This window comes from Nylanderia fulva, unplaced genomic scaffold (genome assembly GCF_048542155.1).
Source record: "Nylanderia fulva isolate GAGA-0341 unplaced genomic scaffold, ASM4854215v1 Scaffold2, whole genome shotgun sequence".
NCBI classification, from domain to species: domain Eukaryota; kingdom Metazoa; phylum Arthropoda; class Insecta; order Hymenoptera; family Formicidae; genus Nylanderia; species Nylanderia fulva.
Genome location: NW_028190263.1, coordinates 5,887,125 through 5,912,461, shown reverse-complemented (window position 1 = coordinate 5,912,461; position 25,337 = coordinate 5,887,125). Strand labels below are relative to the sequence as shown.

The following is a 25,337-nucleotide window of genomic DNA, read 5'->3' as shown; positions in this document are numbered from 1 at the left end:
TACATACATACATACATACATACATATATATATATATATATATATATATATATATATATATATATCTGCACGTTGTATCGTCGTGCTATAACTATTACGCTTTTATCTTTGGCATCATCTTGCCTCCTTTCCTCTTGCTCCTTTTTCTCTTGAATGAAACCGGTTACTGCCGTAAGGGACACTTGAACGCGATTGATACATCGTTGATGAGGATCAGCCTCAGCACTTCCGCGTTTCAATATTCGAATACTATGTTGTATTGATATTATCGAATTTGTTTCTTCTCTTTTCAAGGATGGTTTTGAATTTTTAACTCCAGTAGAGACAGGAGAATATTATAAATTATTTCAGATCCTGCATATCTTCTCCAAATCAAATGTATGCACAATTTGTCGCAAGATGAATGATTCTTGAGTGACTGGAAATAAAAATGACAATCTTGTTAGTTTTATTTTTTTAATATCAAGTAAATTTATAATAATAATAATAAAATATAATATATATATAATGATAATATAATAATAATTCATAAACTTAAAAAGAAGATTTAAAAAATCATCGATTCTTTATGACAATTTACCATTGAATTACAAAGAAGCATGATAAAGTACGAGTCTAATCGGGTTCTTTCCTCAAATCTTCGTGTAAATTACAAGTGATTTATAGCATATCAACAGTGCCGTGACGATACGTGCCGTTAGCGGCAGGCCGCTGTCAGCTCCGCGGAGGTTCTTGAACTTTTCCAGGGATCCGTTTCCAGAACCGACCGAAGGAAGGCTCACTCAGGTTCGAATCGCCCAGGTGGGGATCGGAATCGTCTTCTGGTATACGAGACATCGCCCGGTCGTCACACTTCGAGCATCCTCCGTGTTGTCCGGACACGTCGTTCTCCAACACATCTTCTCGTTGCACTCCAGAGATACCGGTCCTGTCCGATCGCATTATAAAAGTTGCAAAAAGTGGTCGTCCGGTCCCGAGTTGACGTTCGTCGAGCCGGAAATAACTTAGCGAATTCGGCGATCGCATAAAGATTTGGAATTTCTGGAGCTGGTCCAGGTTCCCAACTATCAAAGTTAAATAGAAAATAATTTTTTAATTTACAAAAAAAGAAATCGAAAAGAGTTTGGGGATCCAATGTTATCGATCAACATGCGTATATTCAAGACTGTGTTGCTCATCGTTTCCTTCGGGGCGAGCGTTCGGTGTTTACCCATCGCCGAGGAATCGTCTACGACTGAAGCTTCCTCGGTGATTTCGCAGGAGATAACGACAGCGTTATCGCCGTCCGATACCACCGATTATTACGATCAGAGCCAGAATGGTACCGAGAACTATCGCATCCACGTAGACGGTGTGGTGTTTGTATTCGCCCCTGTCGAGGCGATGCTTCTGGCTGGTGCGACCGATTCTAATCTACCAATTTCCAACGGTGGATCTCAGTCTGCTGGTGACAAACCTAATATTCACAATAAAACCGAATCGATGTTCTCGAAAACAATACAAAAGTAAGAGTTTCAGATTCCAGCTACTTTATATTCTTTTAATAATTATGTTATAATAAATCATTTTAATTATAATCATTAATGTTAATTGTTGTAATCTCTTATTGTATGACTAATATTATAATACATACAGTTTTAGATTTTTTAATTATAAAAATAATTTTGTCGACGATACCGCACACTTTTTGATTCCAGACCAGCTTCACGATTGGCGAGCTTCTTGGCGCCCTTAATACGTCGCATACATCATGAACGAGGCACGAGCGTGCACTAAAACGGCTCTTCAATATTCGCAGCTTCAATATGTAGTGTTTCGCATAAAACATATATTAGAAAAACTGTATTTTTCTCTCTTTCCTCTCGATATCTTACGGATTCTATCCTTCTTTCTCTCTCTCTCTACATTTAATTTCATAATTATTTAAAATACAATTAAAAAAAAATCATGTATTATAGAGATAGAATATCTGCATCTACATGGATGATAGAGTACTCATATAAATATAACATATATGATGATTGATGATAGTCTTATGCATTTATAGAGTATCAATAAAGAAATGCACTGATTACCTAGTTTATGAACTCTTATTTCAATGACATCATTCACATAATGTAAATGTAAAGCAATTGATTCAGTATCCACATATGTATTTAGATGTTGATATTTAATTTTGATGATTCCTATTTTGAGATAATGGAATTGCAATACAATTGTTAATTAACTGTTTATAAATGAAGTGGATATGTTAATGACTTATGAAGGATTCTCATGTTGATAATCATAAATTGTCTAAATATGATTATGTGATAATACTTATGTCTGTTGTGTACAACATATTATAATTGTATTATAATGCATTTGTTTTCTTGATTATATGAAAATTTATTTGATTGAACATTAAAATACATATGTGTTATATACTTTTTGATATATTATCACAATGTTTCAATGAAGATGTTTAAAGCTATATGGTTATAGATTCTGCGTTTCTAAAATATTTGATTGAAAAGAGTCTTGTCTAAATTTTTACAATAATATATATCAACTTTGGTTTCACTTTAAGCAAAAAATCTTTGAGACCTATCATAAACAAACATAAAGGCTATAAACGTTAATATACATATACATTCCTATTAATTAAAAAAAAAAGAGAAATTGCATGCACACAAGTATGATAACTTGAAACTCTTTTTTAGTCTTCATCTATTAAGACATTATTTTTATATCTTTGATTTGATACAAAATATTTTGCTATTTATTTTCTTAGTTTCTTTATACAGTAATGCTAATATAGAAGTGATGCATGATCATGATACATATACAATAAAAGATACTAAAATTCCATATTTTTTTTTTCATTTTAAATGATTTTATCTTGCATCCGTTATATTCTTCATTAAATGCTAATGTTTTTATTATCATAATAGGAAGATACCCTGTTTATTTCGTCATGAAAATTATAGTATCCATATTTCAATTATAGTATTCATATTCCATTCAGTCTAGAGAGTCTAGAGATCTTAACTGTTTTCTCTAAAGAGTTATTAATTTTTATACGTCAAAAATAAAATTATACAAGATAAACTATATTCGGTGGGAATCAGTATTGGGTTAAATATACCTTACTACGAATAATGATAAATACGATTTACAATTATATATCTTCATAGCAAATATATTGGCGTATTATATACAATGTATTTTTTTTATTATATAAATTTTAATAACATTAATTGTGTATTTTATATATACACTCATATATTTATAAATACATCTTTAGAATCATCATCTATTATTCGTGTACTTTACCCAACACTGATAAGAAAATAATGTAATACAAAATCAGTAAAATTATAAATATTCTTTGATATCCTTCTGTAGGCTATATAGTAGTCACAATTGAACATAATTTCAACTACAATTATTTATTTTTTTTAATTATTATTAAATATATAATTATTTTCAAAACAGTGGCGAGTTTATAGTCATCCAAATTTGACTTAATCAATTATTTTTTTCTTTTTTCGATTTCGATAAATAATATTATATATGCATATTCACTTCAATTCTCGAAATTAAATAATAAAAGCGAAAATATAATAGAGATATGAATATAGACAAAATATAATAAATAGAAAAAAAGATGTGATTTAAATACATGTCATCACAAAATTTTCTGAAAATTTCGTTTGTGTCAAAATTGGAAGTTTTAGTAGAGTTTTCGCGATTAATAATGAATCATTCGTCAATATATACTTAATGTTAATCTCAATACTAATTCAGACTATCGAAATTGACATTCTTAAAACTTTAAATCATTCATAATGTTATACATTTTTAAGGCAAATATTTATGAAGTTAATAAGATATTAAAGAGACGTTAAATGGAAGTTGCGCTTCGTTTGCATTGAGATCTTCACAGTTTACTTCACCGGGACCGCTATTAATAGCAAGTACAGCCTCGTCAAATTTTAATTCCTCCTTACCCGCCTACAGTGGAATTATTTCATTTGATATTTTTTCAGAAAGAAATTAATAATTTATGTTAAAGATATGGCAGTAGCTCGTGGAAGAAGCACATTATAAAAATGTATCGGCAACATCGCCGGCTATTACCTCTTTGAGCAGAATCCGACAATTTTCCACGACGCTACGTCGCCGATCCGACACGTTGTTCAGAACCTCTTCTGGCGACTGATGCAGATTATCAACAATTTTGCGAAGCTCGTTCAACTCTGTCACAGTAGCTTCTAATTTCATCTCCAAATTAGACCTGCAAATAACGATGTTTATATAATAATAATTAAAATTAGAATAAATAAAAATAAAAATAATAATAATTAAACTAATTAAAATTAATTTCTGAATAAAAACGTAGATATTTGAGAATCGCCAGACAGAATTTAAAAAAGTAAAATTCTTCTCTCGACCGTACTGGCAAATATTATTTATTAAATCACAACGTTTTGACCCTTCTTTGAGTCCTTATCAAGTGATTTGTGAAAATAAAAATAAAATTATAATTTTAGATGTCAAGAACAAATATAGTGTCGGTTTGACAACACGTCAAGACTCTTAGACGAGTTATGAGAGACTGACTATGGAGTTTCTTGATCTCTATCTATAACGTTGTGATTTAATAAATAATATTTGCCAGTACGGTCGAGAAAAGAGTTTTACTTTTTTAATTTCTGAATGATTCAATAAATTTAAAATTCTCAAAACGTAACTTACTTGTCTTCTTTCAATTCCTGTATACATGTATCGTTATCAAGCTGTATGATGCGTAGCACCTTCAAAAGTTTGGTAACGAGATTATCCACCTCGATCACTTGATCGACCAAATCCACATGACAATAATCCATCAACACAGGACCGTCATTAGTTCCGGTGTCAGATTCGCTTACGGAATCGCAATCGTCATCACCCTCATCTTCCACCTGTGAATCAGCACCAAATTTTAGATCGATTGTTAAATTACACTTTTATGAAACATCAAGGATTCGATTTACTTTAGATACTTGCCTTACGACGATGTAAAATCGCTTGAGTAAGATTCATGAGACTAGTACAGTCGTCGCCTATCTTCGTCTTCCTTATGTTATGTTCGTCTGTCGTTTCGGGAAAACTCAAAGCTCTGCGAAGAGAATCGCTACTCGATACCATGTTGTGAGAGTACGTGTCGGGCAAAGGTACGTCTTCCAGAACGCTTTCCATCATCAGACATGGCTCGGTTTCAAAATCGAGCAAGTCAGATGATGATTCCATGCTTAAGTCTATGCAAAAGACAAAATACTTAACAATTACGAACTCGTGATCCATATATCGTTACATATCTTACTAATATTCTATTACCTTTGTAAATTTGTTTGGACAAATCTAGATTGGACTTTGAGTCGATGTTGGTTCTCGTCGCGAATGGATGTGTCGCGGCGTTCCGAATCGCACTAATTACCGCGGAAACAAAAGATCCACTCTTTGGACTCGGTGTGCGTTCCTTTAAACTCTGCTTAGAGTTAACGGGACTAGATTCCACGCTACTATTGCTTCTGCTGTACGCTTCGTTATGATATATGACGTCCTGAAAAAAATAACGATATAATTAAACTTTCTAATAATAATCGTAAAGAGAAAATAATCTCTTGATTATTGATTTTATTTAAAAAAATTATATTTATATGTTAGGACATTAACCTTCCACTTTCATCTATATTTGTACTATTATCATAAATATTTACCTCAAGATCCTTTACCGAAATATTATAAGAAGCAATTAATTGATCTATTAATCCTTCTAATCTAGTGCTGAGTCCGGAGAGAGCAACAGCCGCTCCGGACATGGCAGCGCCTTGAGTTAATAAAAGTTCCCTACTTCTTCGTTCGACGGCGTTCAACTTCATACTCATTGATAAATTCTCCTGCCTAAATATGGATAAAAGCAAATGAGCTTTAAGATATAATTCAAAATGTTGAAAAAAAGCTTTTTAAGAAATGTGTACCTTCGTTGTTCGCTAATTCGTACTAGGTGTTTACACTCCTCTATTTGTCTTTCTAATTCCGCTTGTCGTTGAATTATAGTTTCTTCCTTTTTCTTGTTCTGTAAAAAGCAAAAAAGTGTGAGTTAGAATGATACATCGTACTTTAAGAGAAGCGGATTTAGAAGAAACGAACCTCCAATTCGGCGTCTTTAAGCGCATCCACCAGAGTAGCTTTTTCTTCTTGAAGAAAATCTTGCATTTCGACTGATTCAGCCTCCAATTCTTGCTGCTGTTGTAACAAGGCCTTTTGTGCGGCTAGACTTTTCTCTAAATCCTTTAACAAAAACATCGTATAAGAAATTATGTCTCTACATCGATAATTTACATATTTTTAATATTTATTGTTGATACGTTATTCTTACCTTGCTTAATATACGACAAAGCGATTGCAAATCAGCTATTTCGACTTGTTGATTAGCGACAACTTGTCCCGAGGACTGTATGTGACATTCGAGCTCGAGGAAGCTATCACTACCTCCTGAAAAGAATTTTTACAGACAATGTAACTTCTATCTTATAAAATTTTATCACATGCAAAGCATGCACGCAGTAATCTTACTTTATAAATAAAGTCATCTTTGCATTGTGTCGTTTGTTGAATTACCTGCGTGTTCTGATTGCGGAGTGCCTAGCATCGCCAATACTCGCTGCGCATTTCTGTCGAGTTCTTGACGTGCAAACGCGTGATCGGCTCGTTCCTCTTCTAAAAGACGCTTTACTTCGGCTAATTCAAGCTTCAGTTTCTCATTCTCTTGCCGTTGACTATTGTTCTCCTCGTTCAATCGTTTCAAGTTATCCTGCAAAGTTTGCACATCGCTCCACACGTCTTCCGTTTGGCAACTCTTGTGCAATCTCTCGATCACCTCAGATCCGACAATGGCGCTTGGTTGACCGGACATCGCATTCTCGATATCTTGCCCGGTCAAGCCGGTTTGCGCGCTAGTCTCATGATAGATACGAGTCTTTTCGACAATTCTTTGTCTAGGATACGGCGGTAAGCTTTTATAATTAACGGAGGTCGAGTCCTTTCCGCCGCTGGTTTTCTTATCAATGGATCTGCTGAGACTAGCGTCGCGACTACCGGGTCTACTTCTAGTCGTCTTGTCCGTCCTTTCTCCGGCTTTCGAGATCGTCAGTTTATTTCTATTCCTACGTGGCAACGTTGCGTACGTGTCCAACGCTTTGTTATCCTGACCGACAGCTTTATTATCGGAGCTATGCAAAGCGGTATTTTTGCCGCAGAGAAGTCGAGGATTCGGCAAAGATGGTACTTTCTTTCTCGTTTCCTCGGACGGCGTGGATACTGGCGTGCGAATTCCTCGCGTACTAGAGGCTGTCCTCGACCTCGAGGAATCGCTTCTAACGGTCCGTCCGCTACGTTGCGCGAGATCCTTGTTGATCTCCGTGGTAAGCGCGGATGGTAGTGAGTCAGGCAACGCTCTCGTCCTTGTCCTGGAAACGGAGGATGAAGTCGGAGTTGATGCTAAATTGGACGTGGCGTTGCTGCTGGATCGGCAACCGTACTGCGCCGTACCGCGAGCACCAACAGGTGTCTTGGTGACCTCCGCAACAAGCGATTCACGGACGGTCAGTTTCTCTCTCGATCGTGGACGGTCTCGTTCTCGCTCTCTGCTCGTGCCTTGCGTTTTGGCCAGAATATTTCTAGGAGTCGCCGTTCGCGACTTGGATCGCGGTGTCACCGCACCCAGACTCGTGCCCGAGGAGGTTGTACTCATTGGTTTCGTGCGAGCGCTCTTCTGCGAAGCCTCGGTAGCGCTCGAGGTTTTCTTCTTTGATACGCTAGAAGCGGTCGTGGTCCTCTTCACATTCATACGACTCGTTCGTACGGACACGCTGCCAGCGATGGACGAGCTCTCGCTGCCACCCTCGCTTGTTCCTTCTCCACCGGTTGTGCCCAGTCGAACGTCATCCGGCAACGTAGATCCACATGGATCCTCATATACCGAGCAACAACTAACAAGACTAGAATCGCAAGAAGCCTCGTCCAAGCCACCACAACTACTCGCGTAGTCCATACTATTCCTGCGTACCTGGAAGGAAAATTGAAATTTAGATAAATAACTGCTTATATAAATATATTATTAGTATATGCACATGTAAAAATATTTTCAATTTTAAGTTTTGTGTGCGTGTGGAAAAATTTGAAAATATTTTTGTTATAAACAAGAGAGTTAGAACTCACTCTTGGAGCTTCTGTTGCGCAACCCTCGACTCCGCTGTCGCTGCCGTCCTTGCTGTCCTTATTTTCGGCCAGCGATTTCTCGTTTATTTTCCCGTTCTGCGACTCGGTGATATGAATCACCGTGATATTACATTCGCTATTCATAGTGAGATCCGGATCTTCCTCTCCGTTGAGTGTCTGCGCCTCGTCGTTGATGGGCGACGCGAGATCCTCCGGTACCCCCGAGTCCTGTCGCGCCACGTTTTGCATCGTCGAGGATACCTTCAGACAATTCTCCGATTCGAGGCATGAGGTCTCCATTGTCACGATATTGAGCGAATCACTCATTTTGATCTTGTCATCCTGCCACTGAAAAATACGATTGAATGTAGAGAAAGAAAAATAGCAATTTTAAAGCAAAAAAAATCAATCTTTTTATTTTTATTGCGCTTTTTTCTGGTGAATAAATCTTTTGAAAAATATTTATTTTATATTCATTATATTTTATAATTAAATATAGAATTAAATGTAGATATACTATAAATACAGTTGAGATGATAGCTAGCTAAATATATTTTCAGCTATCATAAATCTAACTCGCTGGTCTTCTGTTTGGCATTCCAAGGGTCGATTCGACCCCATACAACGTTCCATGTTAACATGGACAGAAGCTTTTTGCTACACAGAGAGAATTTTCTCTTCACATTTATCCTGAAATTCATGGTAATCGTACTATGATATTGGAAGAATTTTGTAAGAATTTCTCTGATTAATATTTATCACAATAAAACATATTAATATCTATCACAATAAGATATAAAATATGTTTAATTAATTTTACTAAAATATATAGTAAAATTTCAATAATTTTAAAATATATTTAAAAAAATCTATATTAAATACTTATGATTCTTTAAATGTTTTAAGTAGAATAGATGGCAAAAAGTGATAAACATTAAAAATATTTTATATACATTTTACAATGCAGCATAATATTTTCAAGCTTAACCATTCATGATAATTTTAACAATTTTCGGTTTATTACCAAACGTGATAAAATTTTTGCGGTAAAATATAAAAATTCTCTCCAAATACGTTCAATTTCGAAAACGATAGACGATTGTCGCGAGCATAGAATAAATTGTATGACAAAAACTTTTTATTTTTTTTTTAAACTGGTTGAGAAAGATCATCTGTATGGAATCAACAATTTACTTAATGGATTGAGGATGCAGACAGGAGCAATTAGCTCGCACGACGCCGAGTCGATGAAGCTATTTCATTTCGAAATCAAATTATGGCATCCCAATCAAGGTCATATTGAATTAGTCGAATGGTATGAACGTCTCGTGCAAAGGAAGTTATTTCGAATGAATTCCGGACACATATAGAGGTCCTGGAAACGTTTTTCCAATTTACGGAAACAAGAAAGATCTCACCAAATGATGATTTAGCAGACAATGTCAATGCTGGTCAGTTTTCTCTTAGAATTTACCCTGAAAATCATAATAATCGTGGGACGAAATAATATTGTAAGAATTTTATATAAAAGTTTCACTGATTAATATTTTTCATAATAAAACATTAATATATCTACCAAAATAAGATATAAACAATATGTTCGATTAATTTTGCTATGTATACATATCAATATTTTTTATTGTGGTAAATATCAGAGAAATTCCTATAAAATTCTTCCAATCATTGTCTTATAATTACCATGATTTTAAGGGTAAATTCTAAAAGAGTTCTCTATGCGTATAACAAATAAAATTTAATTTTGGATTAACATTCCATCTGTCATTATCTTTGTGAAAGGTCAGTTAACGCTCTCATTCGTCAAGATCGGAGCTTTCTTCTCTCTTATTAATTTTTTTTTATCTTTGCTCTCCTGACATTCTCGACGCACCTTCACATAAGACCGATAAAAATCACGTGATCACGCGAACGGGAATGCGGAGGTGATTCCCCTTCGGGTGCGTATTTGCGTGCTCGACACGGCTGTTATCTCGATTTAGATTAGCCACGCAGACGCTATCAAAGTTATATATTGAGTCACGAAATTACTTCTCGATTATATATCAGATGACACAGCGCAATTCATACGCGCAAATCGCAATTTACGAGGAAAATATTGAGTAATTGGTAGTGACACTGACAACTCGTGTCTCATGTGAGGTGTGTGCATAATAAAATCGTATGGTTAAATATAATTTGAAAGCTTCGCGAGAGAGAGCTTATTTTATTATTAAAACTTTTGCTCGGAAGAAAATGAGATTCCATGTACGTCAAACGAACCTTCTATTTTAAGCTTTCGGTATGCATATTTTGGCGCGTCTCCTCGCGGTTGCATGGTGCATGGAATCTGCGACACATACACAGACGCAAATGCTATTTAAAAATCTCATGGAATCTCACACAGCGTCCATTTTTGCAGTCTAAGAATTTTTTTATTGTACTGTGCAAATATATTTTTAACTAATGCTAAAGAGTTCGAGAAAGAAAATAAAATTTTTCAATTCATACTTTCTTGTTAGAAATATCTTTTTAGTAATATGTAATTGGGGGAAAATCGTTAAAAAACAAAATTTATATGTAAAATAATTTTGAAATATATAAATAAAATTGTAAAACTGATTAGGATTTTATGTTGAAAACTCGAAAGTTTAAGAACCCGGTTTGTTTAATGTATTAGTACTATAGGCTTTGTTCACAGACTTTGAATTGGCAAACCTATTCATCCTTCGCTTGGCCATGATAGATGATGGTGAGAGGAATGACGTGTTGAATTAAAGAGAGATGAAAAGGAAGAGCAGACTCGTAACTAGGAAGCAAATGCGGTTTCATTTCAATGTTCCTTATAATATCTATTTCGAATAATTAAAATTAAAATGTATATAATATATAAGATATGAATTCTAAAAATAAATTCCAAAATAGAAAATACATATTCTATGTTGCATAGTATAACAATAAAATAAATAGAATATTATACAATAGAATATTATACAATAGAATATTATATAATAGAATATTATATAAAAGATACAAAGCATAGAGATTAATATAAAAGCTTCAAGTATCGAGCATAATTAAAAATTAATAGAAAAGAACAAATACCTGAAATAAAATTATATATATTTTACAATTAATTTTCGCTTGATTTATAATATTCTAATTTAAAAATTATTTTTAAAGATATACGATGTTTAGAATTCAAAAAGAGCGATAAGCATGATTAACTATGCACGACTATGCTAGCAGTTAATGACGTTTTCAATAGTAATTTTTTCCGAGTCCGAAATTTATTAAAAAATGAATAGTAAAAATTAAGCAAGAAATAGAAAAAATATCTTATAAATCTCTAGTTCTTTCTCTTCAACATATCTCAAAATATGTTATGAAATCTTTACACGCTTGTGACAAATACTATATGTATGTGTAAAAATAAGTCTACACGGAGAGAATTTCTTCTTATTATTAGAATTTATCCTGAAAATCATGGTAATTGTGAGACAATATGATATTGATAGAATTTTATAGTTTCTCTGATTACCTTTCAGGTATTACCTTTCAGGGTAAATTCTAAGACAAAATTCTTCCTGTGTAATAGTTCGCTAAAGGCGCCGCAATTCCTAGTTACGAGTCTGAGGACGATTATGCCAAACGCGTTCGCCGCTCCGGAAGACCTCGTGGGAAGTCCCCCGAGCGATGATAGCCGGGGCCGATTACTCGGTGAAGAACCCGTCGCCACCACCACCACCACCTTCGACCATATGCGTTCGTTATTACGCGACCATCGCGTAGGCATCGGAGTCGTGTCACGCCGTTCGCCATAACGTAAACAACTCGTGCTTGTGCACGCACGGCTGTTCTGTCTCTTCTCAGCTGGTATACACTCGTCCCTAAACGCGGGACATACCTTCTACATCTACAAGAAGAAGAAGAAGAAGCCTGATTAGTGGTTCGACAGCAAATTACTGTAACAAGTCGTCCAACAACGTTGGATAATAACAATTCGTGATAACCATTCGTGACACAGAAAATTGTGGAATCCTCTATTAGTGACGATTCACCAGTTCAGATGACGATCTCTCGCGTGGATGATCAACCAGAGTCAAAGAGAAAGGAACGCAAGAATAAAAGCGGTTCTATGAGATATTCCTCCGAAGACGATGATGATATCAAGCGATTCCACGGCGACGGACTCGTCGTCAGGATGCACTCGAATCATCGCGCCCTGGAAATCATGGGAGACGGTTGTCGGATCGTCCTGACGAAGAATTCCGGCAAAGTGCACATCTTCGGCGATGGTTGCAGCTTACGGGTGAATCATAACGTGGGCGATATTGAATATATTGGTGACGGTGGTCGAGTCCTCCTTGGATCGGACTCCTCTAAAGGGAAGGTGAAGTTCGTGGGCGACGGTGGGAAAGTAATTCTGGATTCCAATATGAGATCAGCAGGATCGAGAGGACGAAATAGAGAGGTCGATTGCGTGGAAAGAATTTCGTACTCGTGTAAGGAAATTGTCAGAGAGGTATCCTTGGGATATGAAGAGACTGATAGAACCTCGCATCGGGATCGGGAGGAACTGGACAATATCATGAACGATATGAAGGAGAAGAGTCAAGGGAAGTACGGGAAGCGTAACGAGGAAACACGGAAATCTACGCGGCATCCGACCGTTGCGAAGATCATCACGAAGATCCAAAGTGACGGTCAATGCGTGAGGAAACGCTTCGACGAGTCTTCGTTGATCGTTAATACCCACAATGACGAGCCTTCCGTAACGAAGAACCTGTCGAGAACTTCGGTCACAAATGTTAAGATCAAGTGACGTAATCGTCGGGACTTTTAGGAGCCGTTTTCTTAGGATATTGCCTGGATAATTCCTCGAAAAGATTCAACAATTGCAAGCGCAATCAAAATTTGCACAATTGTTCCTTCTTCTTTTCAAATATCGAACTGTTAGTGATTATATTAATTAATTTTGTTGTTATAAAGCTTTAAGCTCTCTTATATGTATGTACATAAAATGCGATCGCAATTAGTCGCGCGAAATTGATTGACAATTTTATAAATTATCGATAGTTAATTTAATTTTATTATTAATTTTGCGAATACTGCACGAAAAAATTGATTGAACTTGAACATATAAAAATATTTAAATAAAATATAATATATTAAATCCAATGAAACGTATACTTGATTTAAATATTAATATATGTTCAATTAACAACATAGTAATTTAGTTGAAAGATTTAGTCAAGTTAACAAATTTTTTTTTCAATGTGTATTTCCTATTTTATTGTGATATTTTTATTTAATATTTAATAAATTAATTTTATGTATATGTAACACCACAAGCTTTCTATGCCATATATAGGCATATGTATATATTTTCCTATTGTTAAAAATAAATTATTGTAAATGATTTTTAAAAAATTAATTAATTTAAACATTATTTTTTGTGAGTTTTTATGAAATGTATAACAATGTTTTCCTTCCAGAATTATAAAATTAAAATATTATTAATAAGAAAATCATTCAAAAAAGATGGATTTCTAATTTTAAATAAAATGGATTGGAATTTAAAGATAGAATTTCTTATTTTAAATAAAAAATTAATATTGTATTAAATTGTTATTGAATATCACCAAATTGTTTTCATTAATTATTATTCTTTTACTTTAATTTTTCCAATATTTTCAAGTAATACATTTTTTGATATCAACATTCCGATAATTACTTTGATAACTCAATCGATTTTTCCTTTCTTACATATTTCTCTTATTATATAAAGCTGTTTGTGTTAAGGTGAGACTGTCTGCCTCTTGAAGTCGATATCAGAATGAAACGATCTACAAAATCCAATAAATAAGATATATCAAGATATCGATTCGCTCATTGTTAGACAAACACTTTTCAACATTGTATACTGATACGTATAAAATAAGTGTAGGAAACAGCGATGAGAGTAAACGTAGAGTCGATTTATATTTAGACGGGAATAACGCTAGCAACGACTTTCCTTAAGAACACTGTGTAATCGATAGATAGGATATATCGGTCGTAAACTATTCCTGGCAACCACATGCAAGACCCATATCTCGATAATTTCCTAGGAAATGGATTTGAAATTATGACAATCGATCTGAACTGGATTTATTAGACAGAGAGATGAAAGCTTCCCTCAACATTATCTATCTCTCAAAGATATAAAAATTAAATTATTTCTAATTTAATTTAATCAATTTTAATTTTTTCTATTTTAATTTGTTTAAATTCTAATTTCTGTCGATAAAAATCCGAATAAAAAATGCTAGTAGATAAATTAATTTTTTTCCTTCAAAAAGAATTTTGAATATAGTTTTTTGTTTTTTTAATAAAACAATAAGATGTAAAATATGTTCGATAAATATTAATCAGAGAAACTCTTAATTTCTACCATGATTTTCAGGGTAAATTCTAAGAGAAAATTTTCTCCGTGATGTGGCAACCTCAACGTAAATTGCAGCGACTGCAACAAGGTGCAACAGTCACCGAGATATTTCAGTAAATAGGCGGTGAGTCGTATGGGGTGGCTGTGTGCTGAGAGAAAGATAATTCTATTTATGAACGACAGTAATCCTTAGTATACCCGAATATCACAGAAAAGGCGCAGTAAGAGATTAATCATGCTCGACTTACTAATTTTTTTTCTCAAATTTTACAGTATTATTTTAATATTTCAATATATCTACGTCGTAGAAGCTTCTTTAAAAATATAAAATATTATTTCCTAGATTAACATTCTTTTTTGTTTCTTAAAATTGTGTATATTTAAATATACAATAAATATTTTGATAATTTTTATGTATGTGCCAGTTTGATTTTTTCATATATAAAAAATAATTCTTCATAAAGATAATAAAAATCAATATTATATCGACAAATCTGGACCAATTGCAATGTTGCTCACGTTGCATGTCAAAGGAATCAACGCTCGTGAAAGCAAAGAGAGGTGAGAAACATTCCATTCGTTCTTTCTCTCTTATGAGATTCAAACTCAATTTGGATCTCTCTCTTTCCTTTTCTCCGAGGTTCATACCACGTGGATATATTTATCGTCTGTTTGCTAAATCACTCCAACTTGACCCAAGCAAAGCTTATCCAGCGCATTTGCATCCGCTACATATTGTGGACTCGCTCCTTTCAACACATTAAAATGTAAAAAATGCTGGTATTAATTCGTTCTTTTTTTATATATTCGTTCTTTTATTAAATAATAGAGATAAATATATGTGCTTCTTCTATTAGAAAAATTGCTTTAAACCCAACAAAATAAAAAATATAGATATACATGTGAAAATTTTATAGAGAGACTCTTCATCAAAGAGTTAAGAAAAAAAAATAATTTTGAAATTTTGTGTGTGCACACGCGTAAATTTCTCTAAAAGTCTCTTTTCAAGCGATATTTGATCGAGCAAACAATAATAATGGAAAATAAGGTTCACTTTATATTTCAATCACTAAAGTACATAAACACAGTGAACATTCCGTGCGATAATCATACAATTGCGTGAAATTACACGTATACATATCGTGGAAATTTGCTCTGGTAGCAAAACTATGTGAAAGTTGAAGGCCACCCGTTAATTGACCGAACTAATTATATCGAGTAAGAAATCCTCGTCACCGCGTACGGACTTGGACTAATTAATGAATTAATAGGCGAGCGGAAGCTCGCGATCGCATCAGCGTATAACAGCCATAAACGCCAGTTTCATTCACGCTTTCCTCGATTATAACATGTTTTCCTTCGTGCGCGGTCGCGAAAGTATAAGATACAATTTCATCCTACATCACGGGAGACGTGTGTATTTTTAACGAACAATATCGCGAGAGTATTATAGGCTCTCTAATCACGTCTCAGACTTCCATAATCGTCAATTAATTTCTTTCTTTTTTTTGTTTTATTCGCGCGAGATTTGCAATTCGTTTTCGCAAACGACTTTACGTCAAAATGACAAATAAGCCGGGGCCGCACTTTCTAGTTAAATTAAGCGCGTTCTCACATATTTAGTGATGAATTTGAAAGATAAGAAGATCGAGAGTTATTGTTCATAATTAACTTTCGTAACGCGGAACGTGAGAAAGATGAAAGGGGTCGAGATTCAAACAGCTGAAAAAGTTTTCAGTATTGCTTATCTATATCGACAATCACTTAGCATTTGCATTAAATTAATTAAAAGTTATATGCACTAAAAAAATTTATTAACTTGACTAAATATTGTATCTTTCAACTAAATATCATTTTGTTAATTGAACATGTAAAAATATTTAAATTAAATATAATTAAATATGTTTAAATTAAATATAATTGAATATATTTAAATTAAATATAATAAATTTAATAAAACGTATATTTGACTTAAATACTAATATATATTCAATTAACCAAATAGTGTAGTTGAAAAGTTTAGTCAAGTTAACAAATTTTTTTTCAGTGTACATATACAGAGTGTTAAGCTATTAGATCAACAAACCTTGAACAGAAAAAAGAAGACTTCCAAATAAACATTGTTTAATAATACTAATTTTTTCTACAACGTTTAATTTTAATCCTACATGATATGAGATATGAGTTTTGTGATTTTTCAATTTGTTACGTTTGTATCGAAGTTAATGGAATAATTTTGGAGCATTTACTGTAAAAAGAGTTGTATTTATTTACTGCAAACGAGATGTATTTATTTTCCGTGTTTAATTCAAAATTAAAATATAATTTAATTTTTCCATTTATATGTTTGTTTATTATTTAAATTACAAACTTCTATTTCATATCAAGTAATATAAAACTAAAAACGTAGAAAAAAATCGTATTTAATAAAAAAACATTTATTTTGAAGTCTTTTACTTCCCTTCAAAATTTGTAATTTGTAACGTTCACTTTGGATACATCACTTGTAAAATTGCAAAAGATTTGTAGACGTGATTTATTTTTGTTCTTAAATTTTTTATGTAAATCATAAGAAACTATCATTAAAAGCTATTTAAAAATGAAAAAAAAACAAGTATTAGCAGAAAATTACGCGAATGTTTTTACAAATGAAACAATAACGCTTATCTAACCTTCAGATTTGCAAATTAATATTTAATTTGACCGTAGCTAAGTCATTAATTTATCCATCAGTCTTTCTCGACAAGATAAACATGCGAATTTTTTTTTTTTGCAAGTCAATATCGTACTTAACGATCGTTTTAAACGTACCATAAACAGAATTAGTAACGGCTATAAATATATCCGTTTTGGTTGTCTTTTTTTATACTTTCTCTTTCTGCATTTAAAATCAAATAGATACATAGATTTCTTTTGAAAAAGAAAGAAGCCATAAATATTTTAGAATGCGTGAGGAAACAATAAAGCGTAAACAATGCATCTATAAACTATCCGGAACTAATATCCGGAACGAATATAACAATATATTAAGAATGAGAGAAAGTTTGAGAAATATTCCTATTTTTTATTTCATTTCCTAAGGAAGGAAATAATACCATTCGATCTTTTTAATTTATCAGTAATATCATTCGATCTCTTTAATTTATCACATAAGGAAAATATTAGATAATTAAATCCTTAGGCACTGACGCATATCTTCCCGATGCTAATGACGCTAATGACGCAGGATGTACGCAACATACTTCATTATGTCGAATATAAAAAAATATATATACATATAAGTATCTTATTTATATTAATGACGTATTTATACATAATGTCTCGTAATAGCTTTTAATGATATTTTAACGAAAGTTACATCGAGGAAACCTCTCACGTCGGTGCCCAGAAGTTAAAATAAGCTTCTGCGAGGGTGTTATTGCAAGAAACATCACCATCGACGTCATAACCTCTCGCAGAAGGGTGGATCCGAGGGCAATCACAGGAGCGAGTCCAAACACGAGATCGATAGCGCGAAAGTGAAAAAAAATGATGCTTACCTCGAGTTCGCCGGTGTAAGAATGATAACAATCCCTGATAACAGTGCGATCGGATTATCCCGGAAAATCGAGTGGTCTGATACACACAAGGGTGTGGGAGAGGGATTCCTCTTCGTTAAAAATGTCTGCGGTCCGGTGAAAACATTAGCGAGAATCAGCCGAGACTAGTCAAGGATATCAACATCCGGCGAGAGCGAAACGTCCGATTTGAAATCGAGTTCGGTTGCTCCCAGAATGGATGCGTGTGTGTGTGTGTATATATATATATATATATATATATACTCCGGTTTGTTTCTTCTCTTCTCCCTTCTTTCATCCGTATCGCGCGCGCACGTACGAATTTCTGAATCCGCGAAAGCGGGTTGAAGCCGTCAGCTGCTGCTCCGAAACGATACGAGTCGATCCGCACAACAGGCTATCTCGGACGGCGGAAGCGGAATAACGCGGGACAGATGGTGGCGGTCTGAACGTAGACGCAGGACACAGCGAAGCCTTCTCTCTGAAGGAGGTTTCTGGTGGTGGACAGGTTTCCGGCCTGCCAGCAACGAGCAGCGACAACTGGCGACGATCCCTCTCTCTAGATTGCCGATAATCGCAAAAGATATCTGCTGCAGATAACTTTGAGAATCTGAAAAAAAAAAATTAAAATCTTTTTAATTACAATCAAAAAATGTTCGAAAAAATAGTAACAAATTCGACGATATTATTTACCTTTTCTTTTCAATGGAATCTTTCCTTCCCTCACTTATTGTGAATCTTGATAATATTCTTTGTTTATTTTTCTTTACAAAAATTACCTGTGATTTTTCGATATAATATTAATTATGTAATAATTAATGTAACAAAATATTCTCTACATAAAAAGCATTATTTTATATGGTTTTATTTTTTTGCACTTGTAATATATAAACTTTTCACAAATTTTTAGATGAAAATGTTTATAAGAGGTTTCTTTTTCATGACGCGTATTTTATACAGTTTTATTTATTAAAAAAAAAATACAACGAAAAAGAGTAGTTATGCATAAAAAAGCTGATCTTATTTTTGATATGTAGATATACTATAATCAATTAAAATGTTGGTGTTTCAGGAGCTATCGAGAAACATTTATCTATTAAAAATAATTATAATTTTTACTTAATGTCTTTCATAGCAGGCGTCAAGGTCATCAAAGCTGTCTCCATTTCCTTTCTCTCAGCTTCTGTTCGTAATGTTAACCATACACGTTCCAGCTTCTTTTCTTGATATTTCTAAAAAACACGTTTCATAGTGATATCTTTTTCTTTAATTGCTTTTATACAAAATAGTCAAGGCATATATCGTATTCTTACTCTGATAAAAAGGAAACAATGTTTCATAGTTGCTCCAGTATATAAGATATTCGTTTTAACAAATCGTCCACCTATGTCGTTTATTAATGGAACAGCATGAAGTACAAATTTGTGAGGCCCATGTTTAATTCTTAGCAGTGCTATTTTCGTATATGTGTTGCAATATTTTGCTGTAACAGAAAATAAAAAAATAGAATAATTATATATCTTTTATTAGATGCACAATGGATAGTATTTATATGAGAGCTTATTATATATTAAACATTTAATTACCATCAAAGCCCTCTTTTATCGCTGCCACCCCAAAATCACCATATAATTGTTGAACCTTTTGTTGAACTGCATAAGATAGAGCTGTACTCTTCAACATTAATTGCTGATCATCTTTACTATGTGGTATTACTTCAAGAACAATGTACCTAAAAACAGAATTAATAAAGAAATGTCTATTTTTTTTGTTAAATATGGAAATTCTATGAATGATTATAAATTACCTATTTTTGAAGCGAACCATGCTTTAGGTTATTTTATACAACTTTAATAACGTCTTAGTCACAGATTTTTTTATTAAGCTCGCTCGAGCTTTAATATTACAATATTGATCTTAGTATTACAGGAGATTACCCCCACAAATTAAGTTGTACCTAAAACAAAGTAAAATTGTACCTTGCAGGCCTCAAAGTTTACCACGTGCGAATCTAGTTCTTTATTATATAATTTACAATATCAATTATAATTTTGAATATTATTGCCAAAATTCTATATAATACGAAAAATTTATGATAATATTTAACACTCACGGAATAAAGGATATGTAGCTTTAAATAAATATCCAGCAGACGAATTCACAGCTGCTGAACATTACACATATTGCGATCACGTGTTTAACTAAACAGGTATGGCTAGGTGACCTAGCTTAGATCGGTATAAAGCGTACAGCTTGGTACGAAGCACGTGCATACGTGTATATATGTGTATATACATAAAAAAATATGAAACAATTTTCGTGCAATTTATATGGCTTATTCTTTATGCCTGTGACGCATCGGTTTTTTACATATTTCTTGTCGCAATTAACAAATAATCTCACAATGTTGCTATTGCGGTGTCGTCGATTAAAATAACTAAACTAAAATGTATAGAATTTCTTATTTAAATATACATAAGCACAATAGAATAAATGTTACAGTTATATCTGTCGTATATAACTATAAACTCAAGGTAATTTATAAATATATACTACATATGATAATCATCATAAGTGATGAAATATGTTACCTAATCACATTCTTGTTTCTAATCATTTTTATCATTTAAAGTGTAAATACACATTGTATATTGCATATGCATTTTATATATTGCATTTTCAAAATTATTTTTGTAGCTATTATTAATTTGTAGAAAGCCAGCAACAAATCATATATAGAATTTGTGATCACCAATACATCATTTGTGTATGTTGCTGAATTAAAGAATTATTTACTGATAACATTACACATTCTCAATTTTTTATTCACTCTGTATCTCCGGAATTAATGTTATCTCAGGGTCAGGCCAGGGTCTGAATATATGTCAACGATTAATGCACGCAGTATGGTTGGCTGATAATTGTATTACTTCTTTCTTACAGCTCATGCCTAAGCACACAGCTTAGTTGACTTTACTTCATGTGAGACTACAGATGCCTGTCGACACTGTGACAATCATGGATTTTTTTGTTGGTGTAGATGTGGGAACAGGAAGCGTTCGAGCAGCTCTAGTTACTTCGAATGGAAAGATAAAGAAGGTGGCTACATGTCCTCTTGAAATATTTCATCCTGCTCCAAACTTTTATGAACAATCCTCTGATAACATTTGGAGCGCTGTGTGTCATGTTGTCAAGGTAAACTGATATTTAATGCAATAATAATCAAATTATATAATTAAATTATAACTTTTGTCCTATTCACAGTCAGTTGTCGCCGAAATTTCTGCAGAAGATGTTAAAGGGATTGGTTTTGATGCTACATGCTCTTTGGTGGCTATAGATAAAACAGGCTCACCAGTAACAGTCAGTCTTTCAGGTATAACGAAAAGAACAGAAGAGATATTTCGTTATCTTAACATTATATCAAAGTTATGTAATCATAGTATAATAATGTAATGTAATAAATTGATCTAATTGTTCAGGACAGGAAAAACAAAATGTCATACTATGGATGGATCACAGAGCGCACGAAGAAGCTGATTTCATCAATTCTATAGGTCATGACATATTGCAATACGTAGGCGGAAAAGTTTCTCTTGAGATGCAAACACCAAAGATGTTGTGGCTTAAAAAGAGTTTACCCACTTCTTGGAACTCTGCAGCATTGTTGTTTGACTTACCAGACTTTTTAACATGGAAGGCCACTGAATCGGAATCGCGGTATAAATCCTTGATGCTTTTAAATCCTTTAACAGGACAGTTGCAGTAATTAATGTTATTTCTTTCTTCTATTAGATCGTTGTGCTCGTTAGTGTGTAAGTGGAACTATAGCGCCAATCCCGATGGTAAGAACGGATGGAATGAAGACTTTTTTGAGCAACTTAATTTACGAGATCTGAAAAAAGACAATTGGAGAAAAATAGGTACATTGTATTAGATTATATTTAATGTCAAAAATTGTGAGAAGTTCTTATTTGTGAGAAGTAAATTTTAAATGTATAAGGATTTTTTGTATAAAAAATAATGAGAGATTGATGGGCTAGTTTCAATAATAAAAATAATTGTAAAAATAATTAAAATATTGTGTACACATGCAGATATATAAAATATGAATCAATTCTTATTTCCCTTTAATTATGATAAATATTAATGTCAAGGTAATGATGTAAGAGTGCCTGGAGATGCGATTGAGCCTGGATTATCGGCGAAAGCTGCGACAGAATTGGGCTTATTAAAAGGTACACCGGTTGGAACTTCACTGATCGATGCACATGCTGGTGGCCTTGGCATGATTGGTTGTTACGCACCAGATGTCTCTCCAAATTTCTCCAGTCGATTAGGTACACAATATCAATGACAGTACATAGACAATACATGATGAGACACAATATAGATTTATCAAAAAGAAACCATTAACATGGATTTTCATGGATTATCTTATAATTTTAGCTTTGATTTGTGGTACTTCGACATGTCACATGGTAGTGAACGAGAATAAGATATTTGTAAACGGTGTCTGGGGCCCGTACTACAGTGCGATGGTGCCTGGTTTCTGGCTTAATGAAGGAGGTCAAAGTGCTACTGGAAAGCTGCTCGATCACGTTATCGATACACATCCCGCGACACCGGGAATTCTGAAGACTTTAGGCGGCAATAAGTGAGTTTATCGAAACATATATGAATTAATATTGTTACGATAAAAGTGGTTTATTTAATTGCAGACATATTCAACAATATCTGTCCGAATTGTTGTACGTTATGGCTGAGCAAAAAAATCTGCCAAACGTGTCTTATTTGACAAAGGATATACATGTGTGGCCTGATTTTCACGGCAATCGTTCGCCTCTTGCTGATCCCACTCTGAAAGGAATGGTATTGACATATACATTGCATTTTTTTGTTTGATTAAGTTTTGCAAAAATCGATACAGTTTTGTAATATTATTTATATTATTTCTTAGATATCTGGATTATCCTTATCTGTAGACCAGGAGAACTTGGCATTATTATACTTAGCAGCATTGCAGGCACTAACGGTATGTCACAAATTAAAAATATCTCTAATTTATTGAAAATTTTTGTTACAAACTAAAGATATTCGATTATTTTTCCGAACAACTTTAATGCATCCGAATATATTTAATGCATTGAAAAGCTAAATCAAAGATTACTTAATATCAAAACGAATATTTTATTTATAACTAAACTTTGATTTCTTAAATATTAACAGATATTCATTTTTTTATTATTGTAATAAAAATATATTAATTTTTGACAGTACGGAACAAAATATATAATTGAAACCTTGACGGTTGCTGGTCATAATATCGAGACCATATTAGTTTGCGGTGGACTCAGCCAAAATCCACTGTTTATTCAAATACAAGCCGATGTGTTGGCGTTACCGGTTCTTTGTCCCGTAGAGCGAGAATCGGTTTTACTAGGTTCGGCAATTCTTGGAGCATGTGCCACGAAAAAATATTCTATACACGAAACTATCAAAAGAATGGCGGGATTGTCGAATATAATAAAACCTTCAAATGAATGTTATAAGTAAGTATATAGCTTTAATATAAATACACAAATTATATAGAGTGATTTCTAAAATATTGAGTTTATATTACTTAAAGTGATCATAAAAAGAGGTAAAAAAAAAAAAAAAAGAAAAAACAAAACCGATTTTATCAAAATTGTTAAGCAACATATTTCTATTGTTATATCAAATTTATTGTATGTCATTTATTGCATATTTGTAACTATTTCAATATTATTATTTCAGATATCACCTTCGAAAATATCGTGTATTTAAAAAAATGATTCAGGATCAACAAAACTACAGAAAATTAATGAGCGAAGAATTATAGTCTATTTTTTTATCTCTTTAGCCTAAATGAATAATGATAATTGTAAGAATAAACTGTGCAATGAATGACTTGCAAATAGGTGTTTGAATGAAGGTAAATAAGATTTGTTCAGCAAATATTTGATAAATTTTTAGAAAGAATCTCTGCAATACTATGATTATAATGCAAATGTACAAATGTTAGAAATGGATTTATTATTATAAAAATTTAAGAATTTGATTTGAAAGTGTGGTTTATAAAGAAATGATACTTTATTGAAAAGTATCAATATCGTATACAAAGTATCTTTGATTTGTAGCCGTATGTAGCATGTCAAATTAATGGAAGACATTTACTGTGATGTTAATAGTAATATTAGTCCATATTCACCTGTACTATTGATGATTTAGAATAATGCTATTATACTGATATAATGACAGTTTAACATGGTGAAGAACTTTGTGGCGATAAACATTTTCTGCAGTTGAGCCTATCTTACGATCTGAAAAAAAGAAAGAACAGTGCTTTTATTATTATATATATTTTTATATTCACTTAATATTAGATCTATTTTGTAATATAAAAATAGAAAAATATAAGGGGATTTTTTTATATAGATAAATTGTTATATATCAGTCTAACTATTGTAGATAAATCTGCATTGTGCTTTATACTGTATGCATTTTTTTTTCATTTACAAATTATACTTTTTATTAACAAATCATACATTCTAGTACAAGTTATTTCTTGGCTTTTAAAGTAATTAACTTATTAATATCCGTTATCAGTTCCAGCATGACATGATGATAAAGCAATATAACAAAAAAAAAAAAAAAAAGAATATTTTCTGATTAAAGATACAAGATTGTCTATAAAAATAAATTGTTATATAATAATATATTTTTTTAATTCTATAAATACGGTGTATTTGACACATGTGCATAAAATAAATCTTTATAAAAACTAATGTTGTTCTTTAAATATTAAATTATATCAAATATGACTTATCGTATTTAATTACCATTTCAATTGTTTCCAATTGTTAATAATAAAACATCCCGAATTTTATTTCTAGTCTTACAAACTGCGATCAGTTCGCTGCGCTTGGGTCGTTTTAAGTAGAGTTTCGAGAATCGCAATATCGAATTTATCGATATATTGGAAATATATTTATGAAAGTGTAAAATTTGACCGACCAATCGGAGGCCGAGGATCTTCGTTCTGATTGGTCAATCGAGCGCTTCGCCCTAGGTGAATATATTTCTGA

At 32.9% G+C, this 25,337-nt stretch overlaps 5 protein-coding genes and 1 long non-coding RNA gene across 9 annotated transcripts; 4 read left to right on the top strand and 2 right to left on the bottom strand.

Annotated features, from left to right (window-relative positions):
• Positions 1-667: 667 nt before the first annotated feature.
• LOC114942936 (uncharacterized) lies at positions 668-1,899 on the top strand. Its single transcript, XM_029318429.2, has 2 exons — positions 668-1,505; positions 1,698-1,899. Exons 1-2 carry the CDS (start codon positions 1,135-1,137, stop codon positions 1,774-1,776), a joined length of 450 nt encoding a protein of 149 aa, XP_029174262.1. The 5' UTR covers positions 668-1,134; the 3' UTR covers positions 1,777-1,899.
• corn (microtubule-binding protein cornetto) lies at positions 947-18,277 on the bottom strand. 2 transcript variants are annotated; one of them, XM_085482046.1, is made up of 12 exons: positions 18,211-18,277; positions 8,248-8,595; positions 6,649-8,095; positions 6,407-6,522; positions 6,178-6,318; positions 6,006-6,103; positions 5,745-5,928; positions 5,362-5,587; positions 5,032-5,282; positions 4,741-4,946; positions 4,123-4,279; positions 947-1,064 (listed from the first exon to the last, which is right to left on the bottom strand). In XM_085482046.1, exons 2-12 carry the CDS (start codon positions 8,572-8,574, stop codon positions 1,005-1,007), a joined length of 3,213 nt encoding a protein of 1,070 aa, XP_085338172.1. In that variant the 5' UTR covers positions 8,575-8,595; positions 18,211-18,277; the 3' UTR covers positions 947-1,004. The 2 variants fall into 2 exon arrangements, with proteins under 2 accessions (XP_085338172.1, XP_029174253.1); XM_029318420.2 differs by lacking the exon at positions 947-1,064 and adding an exon at positions 2,682-3,996.
• Positions 10,232-11,172, top strand: LOC146723427 (uncharacterized). Its single transcript, XR_014924567.1, has 2 exons — positions 10,232-10,404; positions 10,943-11,172. It is a non-coding gene; the product is annotated as an uncharacterized LOC146723427 (long non-coding RNA).
• On the top strand, positions 11,381-13,588 carry LOC114942934 (uncharacterized). The gene has a single exon (XM_029318426.2). The coding sequence runs from the start codon at positions 12,311-12,313 to the stop codon at positions 13,064-13,066; it is 756 nt and encodes a 251-aa protein (XP_029174259.1). The 5' UTR covers positions 11,381-12,310; the 3' UTR covers positions 13,067-13,588.
• A 245-nt stretch (positions 18,278-18,522) lies between the features above and the next one.
• Positions 18,523-20,672, bottom strand: Pop5 (POP5 ribonuclease P/MRP subunit). 3 transcript variants are annotated; one of them, XR_003821913.2, is made up of 7 exons: positions 20,342-20,656; positions 20,036-20,185; positions 19,815-19,960; positions 19,542-19,711; positions 19,348-19,460; positions 18,922-19,007; positions 18,776-18,838 (listed from the first exon to the last, which is right to left on the bottom strand). XR_003821913.2 is itself a non-coding variant. In XM_029318425.2 (6 exons), exons 2-6 carry the CDS (start codon positions 20,053-20,055, stop codon positions 18,523-18,525), a joined length of 765 nt encoding a protein of 254 aa, XP_029174258.1. In that variant the 5' UTR covers positions 20,056-20,185; positions 20,342-20,672. The 3 variants fall into 3 exon arrangements, 2 of the variants coding, with proteins under 2 accessions (XP_029174258.1, XP_085338174.1); XM_029318425.2 differs by lacking the exon at positions 18,922-19,007 and having other exon boundaries at positions 18,523-18,838; positions 20,342-20,672; XM_085482048.1 differs by lacking the exons at positions 18,776-18,838; positions 18,922-19,007 and having other exon boundaries at positions 19,078-19,460; positions 20,342-20,655.
• On the top strand, positions 20,458-24,791 carry LOC114942930 (FGGY carbohydrate kinase domain-containing protein). The gene is made up of 11 exons (XM_029318423.2): positions 20,458-20,762; positions 21,172-21,423; positions 21,493-21,604; positions 21,711-21,948; positions 22,024-22,151; positions 22,386-22,568; positions 22,678-22,885; positions 22,950-23,100; positions 23,189-23,263; positions 23,506-23,780; positions 24,007-24,791. The coding sequence occupies exons 2-11, from the start codon at positions 21,223-21,225 to the stop codon at positions 24,089-24,091; spliced, it is 1,656 nt and encodes a 551-aa protein (XP_029174256.1). The 5' UTR covers positions 20,458-20,762; positions 21,172-21,222; the 3' UTR covers positions 24,092-24,791.
• Positions 24,792-25,337: the final 546 nt, after the last annotated feature.